Here is a 9,920-nt window from a genome sequence, read left to right as displayed (position 1 = left end):
GCTTTCGACCAAGAGGAGATATCCTAACCTAACCACAGAGTAAGTCGGGCCATCCCCCTTCGGCTACCTGAAGAAGTCCTCTCCCTCCTTCACAAGCACGTATGGATGTGCTATCCGGATGGTGACAGGCCTGTCAGACCAGCACACCCGATTCAGTGGAAGCAGTGGTTATGTTTCCCTGTCCCCCTCCCCACTAACACACTACAAAGCTTCAGTGATAGGAAAAAAAGGTGGGTGTGAAGAGATTAAGAACTCGACCCCTCTATCCTGGCCAAAAAAGCAAGATTAACTGGCAGGAGGAATAAAAAAAGACCTTGATGCTCTACCCTTTGAGTTAGTTACAATTGGGACAATTAGGACAATTGAGAGAGGGGGCAGAGCTGAAGCAGGAGGAAGAACTAAGAGGGGTTTGACGGCTGGAAGTCTAGTCCACTTAGTTTTTGTATTGGAAGGGCTCGTCGCCGGTTTCATTGAGAAGACATGTGCGGATAAGGGCTTCTGTCACCGCAAAGGGGTCGCAGTTGGCAGAGGGGCGACGGTCTTCAAAGTAGCCCCTCCTCTCCTGGCCGACAGCCCGGGGAATGCGGATGCTGGCGCCACGGTTGGCTACGCCAGCAGAAAAGTCGTTGATGTTGGAGGTTTCGTGGAATCCAGTTAGGCGCCGGGCATTGTCCAGGCCCCCCTTGGGGTCGTAGGCACGAATGTGGTACTGGTGCCGCTTACTTAGCTTTTCAATGGCCTCTTCAATGTACCTAGAGCAAACAGGAAAGATATGGGTCTGACCTTGTCAGCAGAAAATTACCTTTCAAGGGCAGGACCAGGTAGGGGCACAAGAATGAAGTTCAACAAAAGATGGTCCCAGTATTACAAATACTCCATGAGGGCAGTGACTTGGCCTTGTTACCTGTGTGTCCCAGCACTCAGAATAGTGCCTGACACGCAGTAGAAGTCAATTTAGCTGAATACAAAGACCCTAATCACTTGATGTTCTCCCATCCAATGGCCTGGCAAGTCATCTGCCAAAGGAACTTTGCAAGATTGATATTCCCCCTTCCCAAGCTTTCTGACACACAAGAATGAAGATGGCCCAAGCAGAGGGTACTCACTTCAGACCATTCTCCTCCCGTGTGGCCTTGGTGCTGAAGTTGGTATGGCAGCCTGCACCATTCCAGTTTCCAGGAATGGGCTTGGGATCAAAGGTTGCTATCACTCCAAAGTCTTCACATACACGATGTAAGATGAAGCGGGCCACCCAGAGATGATCTCCCATGCTGATACCTTCACACGGTCCTATTTGGAATTCCCACTAGAAGGAATGAGAAGATTGGCCTTTAAAATAAAGCTATTTGGTTACCCAAACTCAGAAGCTTCTAAACCTGGTCTCTTTTCACCTCTACGCCAATCCACTCTTAAGTTTTGGGTTAGTGAGTGGTACATCAGCAGCCCTTGCTAGCAAAGTCCCCATTTGCCTCCCTACCCTGAAGTCTTCAGAGGTGGGGAAAGGGATGGGCTAGACCCAGTTACCTGGGCAGGCATGGCCTCAGCATTCGTCCCTGCAATCTTGACTCCAGCATACAAGCAGGTCAATGTACTTCAGACCATTCTCCTCCCGTGTGGCCTTGGTGCTGAAGTTGGTATGGCAGCCTGCACCATTCCAGTTTCCAGGAATGGGCTTGGGATCAAAGGTTGCTATCACTCCAGAGTCTTCACATACACGATGCAAGATGAAGCGGGCCACCCAGAGATGATCTCCCATGCTGATACCTTCACACGGTCCTATTTGGAATTCCCACTGGGCAGGCATGGCCTCTGCATTCGTCCCTGCAATCTTGACTCCAGCATACAAGCAGGCCCGGTAGTGAGCCTCCACGATATCCCTGCCATAGACTCTGTCTGCTCCCACACCACAGTAATATGGACCTGCAGAGCCATTGAGACAAAATGATTAAGAGTCAGGAAATTCAGAATATCCCGAAACCAGAAATCAGAAGGCCCGTAACACTTGCTCTCCTGAATCACTATCTCTGCCTTCACCTGCAGGCTGGGGGTGAAGAATGCAGGGGGCTCCTCCTTCATTCATGCACATCCGTCTCTGGGTTTGGGTAATGTGAAGGCTATGTCTTTACCATCTCAGCCTTCTGATTCAGAAGGAGTTACCTCATCTCAAGAGAGGGGTTTTCCTGGACAGTTAAGCACTGGGAAGGAGTACGTTCACTTCTCATTCAAGGAGACTTACCTTGGGGCCCAGGGAAGCCGTTGGAAGGCCAACCAAAGGGGTGCCCATCTGTCCCCATGAGGGTGTATTCTTGCTCCATTCCAAACCAGGGGTGCTGATTGCCTACCATGTCCATTATCCGTTTACAGGTGTGTCTTAAATTGGTCTCTAGAAAAAAAGGGTCAACACGCCATTAGGAACGGAGGAACAGGTTCACCCTGAATCCTGGTGCTGATGGGCAAACAGTCTTTGGATTCTACACAGCTGAGGTGTTTATTATAGGCTGAACTGATCCAGCGTAAACTTTTTTGTGTCCCATCACTATAATTCAGGAAAATGGCAGAAGCTGTAATTGTCCATTTGTAGGGAGACCATCTGGAAGACTTTAGTTATTTATAATTAAACTCAGTTACAACCAAGTCACATGGGAATGGATTCAGAACAGAGCAAGTGTTCACCTTATCTGCATGCTGGCCACCTCCCAAGGACCAAATGCTGGCCACCTCCCAAGGACCAAATGCCAAGCACTTAAACCCTCTACTCACAAGACAGCTGCTTCTAGTTGTCAGACTTATTCCTAGTTTCTCAGGCACTTAAGAGCCAAATCTGTAATTTTTATTGAGAATCACTTGTCCATTAGAAGGCTTACCTTCCAGGTGAGATTAAGTGCTAAGTTATATAGTATTAGCTGGTGCAAAAGAAAAATAGAAAAATGAGATGTGCTCAACTGGAAATAATCTCCAAGCCAGAAAGGAACTTTAAAGTAATACTATTGACTTCTTAACTATATCCCAGGAACTATTTTTAAAACCTATATACTGAAAAAATAAAACAAAAAAACACTCAACTGAGTCTTCATTTTTACAGATGAGAAACAAGGCTCAGAGATACTATGCTAAGTAATTTGCCCATGTTACTAAGCAAGCAGCAGAGCCAGGAAACCCATGATGATCTTGGCTTCAAAGCCCATGCCCTTCAGCCCAATGATACCGCCTCTCAAAACAAAGTCTCACTGACAGTATAGCAAGAGACTTCACAGAAGCAAGACTTCAGCTGTATTTGAAAATATGACTGGCTGAAAATCCAAACAGACGTGTTAGACTGCACAGCATGAGTAGGAACCCAAAAGTGCAGCTACAGCAAACATATGTTATCATGAACCAAGACGCTCATTATATAGTAAGTGGACAGAGAAACAAAACAAGCTGCCTGGAGTGAAACAGCCATCAATATTTGATGTACAATTGTTTCAAATGACGTGAATGTATTAACTCATTTAATTTTCCAAAGAACTTTATGATAAGAGATGGATTTATTATTTTCCCCATTTTAAAATCAGGGAAATGAAGTATAGGGGATAAATAATTTGCCTAAGTTCACTGATAGTAAGTGGTAGATCCAGGACTCAAACCTAACATTCTAACTCCAGAATCCAGGTTCTTGAAATCTACAGGCAGGCAGAAGGGCTGTGTCACTGGGGACTCCACTGGCCAATAGATTTAAGAATCCAATGCCATTTTATGCTACTAATAGAGGAGACCATAGAAGGATGGGCCACACTACTTGTTTCAAAGGGGAAGTTCAGGTGGAGAGATGGACACCCAATTCCTCATATTCTTAAAACAATTCTGAGACAGTCTAGTCTTCCCGATACTGATTCCAGAATCTCTTCTCTTTCCCCTTCACAGAATTCATGGTTTGGGGTGGGGCATCCATACCCATCCTATACACACCTGCAGGCTTTCGGTTGTACTTGAAAACTTCACAGAACACCAGCTTGTTGGGGTCCTTGCGGAAGGGGTCCCGAAACATGGCAGCAGGCACGAGATACATGTCACTGTTGGAGCCTTCAGACTGAAAAGTACTAGAGCCATCAAAATTCCACTCAGGCAACTCTGAGGTAAAAAGAGAAGGAAAAATTTAAAATGTTGGAGTTTCCCAGGCAGTACAGTGAGCCCCTCACTCACCTTTCCATCTATAAAGAGCTATATAATTTCTCTTTCCCAGAAAGTCAGTAAGGCATGAATGCTGCAATATGTAAACCCTGATGTCTGTACCTAGCCCTACAGTGCTTCCTACCTGAGTTCCAAGTAAGACCACTGCATTACTTCCTTAAAAGAACTAACAGTCACAGGAACAACCTAAGAAGGACATTTCCTCCCTAAGTAAGTCTACTGTAAACCAAGAGACAAAATGAAGTTTTCAGATATCACTACCAGAGAGACAGTCATCATTTAAAATTATTAAGATGGGGGAAGAGTGTCCAGCTCTTCCATTACGCCATCTGAGTGGCTTCCTTCTCTCATTCCCCCACTATGTCTACGGACTATTGTAGCTCAAGTTGTGTCCTTATTTTGTAGATGACAATCAGCAGGATGAGTTATTCAAGGATGCTCCCATATCACTTTCCACTTTTCCCACTATGTTTTTCCTTTTGGCTGCTGGCCTGTACCAATACGTTTTATTTTATTTATTTTTAATTTTTTCCCCCCAATATATTTTAAAGTCGGTTTCTTTGTCTCTCCAGTTGACTATGAGTTCTCTGAAGGATACCTTGTATCCCAGTGCCTGTCTGCCACACATAGCAAGTACACAATATATGCTTTATATTATGGTCACTCAGTCATTCATTCATTCAAATTGAACATTATCAGAAGAGTAAGCTGTCCTAAAGTAGGTAGGAGGTGATACTTTTTCCCCTGACCCCTTTCCAGAAGGGGAAGGGCTATGTCTTGTCCTAGATTGAAAGATGAAGGTCACAATTCTAATACAGTAACTCTTGGAGGGATATGCAATGAGACCATTTAAGAATCTCCAAAAGCTGCACCAACTAAAAGCAAATGAATGGCTGGTCCCATTTAGAGACCATTTTAGAGTATTTGCTTCACATCTACAAACCCAGTAATATAAGTATCAATCACAGTACTCAAAGAATCTGTAAACTAGATGGCATATTCAGATGAAAGCAGTGGTTTTCGAGCTGAGTTCCTGGGGGTATCTTAGAGCCAGCCAAGTAGGGATGGTCGGGTCAGCAGTCTCCAGCCCCCTACCTTCCACAAACCAGACTCAGTCTTTTCTCTTCAACATACTGGCTTACATGCAAGATTCCATTTAAATAAAGGGTTCCATTGTTGCTATGCTTTGAATCAGTGTAAGAGCTTAACGTTGACTGAAGTCTGAAAAGCCTTGCCCTAGAAACTTTACAAACAGAATAAAGAGAGCGAATCGAGTTGCTTGGTCTAAGGCTGCTGCCCACCCCCTCGGTGCTCCACTCCACCCTGCCCCGTCTCACCTTCTACACACTTGGGCTCACAGTCCAGGGTACGGGTCTTGCAGCGCAGTCCTTCTCCAGTGCCATCGATCCAGATATACATAGCTTGGACCTTCTCGCCCTGAGGCAGGGACATGTACACCTGCTTGATGCCTTTATTCAAGTGGGAACTTGCTGAGGTGGCCATGGTGGAAGGTGTTCTGGAGAGAAAACAATAACATTATTAACACCCACTCCAAACTGATCCCCTGCAGGAATGGCTCAGGAGGGCCAAGTGAATCAGAAGTCAGATTGGGAGTAGTGATCCCTCCCCTTGGAGGTTAACACACCGAAGGGTATTTTTATTCACTCCACTTTCAGAGGAATTAAAGTTGTATATCAGAAAAAACTTCGTAAGAATGTGCTGTAAAAATCTGGTCACCACCTTTTGAAGCAATTAAAGCACCAAGCCCTTGGTAGTCACTCTTGACACCTCTTTGCATGCCTGAGCTCAGAGGCTGAAGTTCCACAGCTAACGCAGATCTGAGGCGTCCCCAAGCCAGAGTCCATACTTGTGAGGACTGAGCGCTCTTCCCTCAGTGTAGCTGAAGTAGGGAACTTCTCTTCTTTAAAAATGATAAATTACTAGGGGGAAACAAAAAGATACTACAAAGCTCAGAAATAGAAGTTCACAAAACATACCTTCTCCCAATATAAGTAAACTCCAGCCACAGAAAGGCTTGGCTGCTAGGGCTTCTGAGCCTTTCATCATGGCTGTGGTCTTAATGGTGATCACCTCTCCTCCAAAAATAAAAAGAGGAAAAAAAAAACAAAAAACCCTCCACATTTAGATTTGAGGATGAAATAAGAGAGCTCACTAGGAAGATTAAAAGAACTGCACTATTTCCATCTCTAAGATGGTAAAAAATAGCTGGCTCAAGTCGGATTTTAAGGTGCACGCTGCCATAATTTCCATTAGTCTGATGCAAAGTTCTTGTTTTGGAAGACAGGCTCAGATTTATATGTAAGAATGCCAATATTCTGATATCCCACTAGAAAACTTTTAAGTAATTAGGAAATTCCCACTGAGAAAAAAGACCTGGGATTTCAAAAGCTCTGAGGCATGTTAAAAACGGTAAGCCACTACCACACAAACTTCTGAAAGAGACTCTCTGAAGCCACCAAACCAGCCTCCACATTAAGAGGAAACATTCCCTCCCTCCCTCTTTCAGAGAAGCAAGGTGGTTGGAAAGGGAACACATTGTTCTCCTCCAATGATTTGGGCAACTTTCTGTACAGTGGCAAAGCTTCTATGGGCAACCGTCCACGTTTGCCCAGCTGAAAACATGACTGCCTCTCCAACAGCCTCCCCCACCCTTCCCTCCCTGGGGAGGAGGAGCTCAATTCGTCTCAAGTCCCATGAAAAAACCAACACTTTGCCCACTGTGTCCAGAAGACTTGGTCGGTCAAATCGCACACCTCCCACCCACCATCCCTGCCCTGAAAGGCCAGGACAACCTCTGATCCCTTAGCTTCTACTAGAAGCTCCAACCCAGTCTCAACTTTCCAACCTGTCACACCTCCATCATGCCACACTATCTTTCCTAAGCCTTGGTTCTGGATCTCCTGTCTTTTCCGTGGGTCGAGGTGGACGCCAGCAGCCATGGGTACAATATTAACCGGTGCCTCCGGGGTGCCAAGTTTATGCGGGGACTGGGGAGCGGATTCTGAAGTTTTTAGCGGCTTGAGAAGCTGCCACCGGCTCCGGAGTCCTCCTCCCTGTCCCCTCACTCACCCCAGCCACAGAAGGTCAACCGTATCGTGGCGATTGCCCTCTCTAGCCCTCTTTTTAGAGTGGCGTTCACGTCTCTCCTCCTTCTCTCGGCCGCCAGCAGGGACGCGTCCGACCGCCGCCCTCCCGGTGCCGCCCTGGGCCCGTCTGCCCCCGGCCCGAGGCTCGCAGAAAGCCTCCTGGGCCTGCGCCCCCGCGGCCTTCACGCAGGATAGTTTAGCGTGGAGAGCTCCCTGTGGAAATGCGGAGCCGCGGGAACCGAATCTTGCCTTTTGTTGGGGGAGAGCCTCCCTGCCCCTTCCCGCGCGCCCGGGTTCAGCTGGAGAGCGGGAGCCCGGGGCTGGCCTCGGCCAAGGCGGGGCCGCTCAGGCCTGGGGAGAGGCCCCTCGTCGGCTCCCTCGATGGGTTTGCGGAAGTGAGCAGGACTCTGCGATTTCACATTTTTAATCCACGTGCTTGTGTTTCTATAATTCTATAGAGAGAATTCTGGAGAGCGGTAGAAATAAAGTCAGGAGAGCTGTTTGATACCGCCTTAGTCAGCCCTTAAGCAAGTCCTTCAGCCTCTCTGGGTCCAGGATTCTTCATCTGCAAAATAAAGCGGTTCAAAGAATGACCAACCTTTAGAGCCGCCCACCAGATTTGTATGCTTGTCAAGAGATGCACAGTAATTATATGTGTGTATGTAGACACGCACAACACACACATATGTGTATATATATGTATATATCTCATTATCAGTACTACTAATTAACCATTGTATTATTATTGCCTGAAATCCACTTGATGGCGTCTAGCTTCTATTGCATGTTTCAGAAGCCCCAGTATTCGAGGCTCTGCAATTTTTCTGTTTGAATACTAGGAATTCGTGCTACTAGTGCCTTTGGAAGAGGGAAGGAGGAAGTTTGTTGTTCTGGTTATTTTTTATACCACAAATATGGAAAAGAAATGATGCCTGTGACCACACACACACAACTTGGTTTCTTTGGTCAACAACCCTTCTCTTTAAAGGGTGTCTAACACTGTAGTGCTTTCAAATGACAGAGGCAGCATTCATCTCAAACGGGTTTCTCAGACTGGAGACATGTGGACTGAGTAAGGTGCCTTGCAAATTCCTTGTTAAATTCCAGTGCTGCATGTCGAAGCATTATAATGTGGTGGTTAAAGACAGGCCTTTGGGTTAGACAAAACTCTTACCAGCTTTGCGCTGGCCGAGTTACTTAGCCACAGGAAGCTTCAGTTTCCTTGTCTGTAAAACAGATAAAAATAGCTACTTTATATGTTATGAGGATTAATTGTGATAGCACCTGCAAAAGAGATTAGCGTAGTACCTGGGACACAGTAAGTGTCCAGAAAACAGTAGTTATAAGGCTGGCCAGTTAGCTCAGTTAGAGTGCAGTGCTGATAGCACCAAGGTTCAGGGTTTGATTTCTATACCGGCTAGCTGCCAAAAAACAAGAAAACAGTAACTATAATTATTATTGTCCAAGATAATTCGAAGAGATTGGATTATTTATTTCCCCACAGCAACTCAAATACGACTTTCTGACTCAGTGTAATGCTCCACCGTTAGTTTTATGAAAGTGGGCTTAGACCTGATAACAGAGTGAGCTGTCTTTATTCCATTTCTTTCTGTAAATTTTGTGAGTTTAAATGGTTGAGGAGGGGGAGCAGAGGAGTGGATAGGTGATGTTCTTGTTTTAGAAGATGGTAATTTCCAGATGCCTTACTACCAGAGCATAACCTGGAGCCTTCTACTGTACTCATCACCGGCGGCACCTAAGGTAGGGATGGCAAATATAATAGAAAATGGAAAGGAAAGGAGCAGATGTATGGGAATTCTGCTGCGTGAATGCCTGCTTCCCTTGCTAGATGTCTTAACCTCCTTCAACAGCTTATTCATGTTTGTATCCCCCAACAGTATCCAGGGTGAGTGTTCAATAAATGTTGTTTGTTGATCACATAGAAAGGACAGCGGCACTATCAAGAGAACATGTGCTTTGAGCTGCTTTTCTGAGAATGGAAATGGATTTGCTTTGATCTATTCACGTGACTGGGGGCATGCTTTGTGAGGGTTAGGAACATAATACATGACCACTGACTCTTTCAGGAGTGAACAAGGGGCCTTGTCCTCCTTGGTCAGCCCTAACTTACTTAAACCAGCTAAATTAGGGCCCAGATGAGTCCAGAGACTGACCAGGGAAGCTTAACGGCATATGAGGGAAGAAAAAGCAGAAGAAAGTCCTTTTAATTCACCCCCAGAAACCCAGACTGTACTTTTAGAGAAAAGTAGAAGGGCTGTTTCATCCAGTGTGACTTTGCTGTGTCTGCTGCCCTTTGTCCTCCTCCCCCTTCTTCCCTAAATTGCCACCCGCCCCCATTCTCCACCCCCTCCATAAAACTAGCATTAGAATGCTTGAACCCATGAACTTTTCTGTCTGATACATGCGGTATCAAAGCCGATGGGGTTCTGTTGCATGTGCTTTGAAGTCATGTTTGTCTCTCTTAGAGTAGAGTCGCTATGTCCAAGGGGTGGGTGGAGTAGGAGAGCAATATTACAGGGGAAGATTTTGTTCAAATCTGCAGAAACAGCCTGGGACTAAAAGCGTTTCTTCAATGTTATTCTGCTGCCTGAATTAAAGGCCTTATCTTGGGCGGGCTTTACC

General features: G+C 45.9%; 1 protein-coding gene across 2 annotated transcripts; it reads right to left on the bottom strand.

Moving 5' to 3' along the window:
- Nucleotides 1–171: 171 nt before the first annotated feature.
- On the bottom strand, nt 172–6,920 carry GLUL (glutamate-ammonia ligase). Of its 2 annotated transcripts, XM_008585849.1 has the most exons (7): nt 5,508–6,254; nt 3,949–4,110; nt 2,237–2,383; nt 1,829–1,920; nt 1,525–1,560; nt 1,107–1,306; nt 172–752 (listed from the first exon to the last, which is right to left on the bottom strand). In XM_008585849.1, the coding sequence occupies exons 1-7, from the start codon at nt 5,671–5,673 to the stop codon at nt 434–436; spliced, it is 1,122 nt and encodes a 373-aa protein (XP_008584071.1). In that variant the 5' UTR covers nt 5,674–6,254; the 3' UTR covers nt 172–433. The 2 variants fall into 2 exon arrangements, with proteins under 2 accessions (XP_008584071.1, XP_008584072.1); XM_008585850.1 differs by lacking the exons at nt 1,107–1,306; nt 1,525–1,560 and having other exon boundaries at nt 1,593–1,920; nt 5,508–6,920.
- Between the last annotated feature and the right edge of the window lie 3,000 nt (nt 6,921–9,920).

The sequence above is a fragment of the Galeopterus variegatus genome, unplaced genomic scaffold (assembly GCF_000696425.1).
Source record: "Galeopterus variegatus unplaced genomic scaffold, G_variegatus-3.0.2 Scaffold3738, whole genome shotgun sequence".
Classification (NCBI taxonomy): Eukaryota; Metazoa; Chordata; class Mammalia; order Dermoptera; family Cynocephalidae; genus Galeopterus; species Galeopterus variegatus.
The sequence above is the reverse complement of the archived record's forward strand: the minus strand, read 5'-3'. Positions and strand labels throughout refer to the sequence as shown.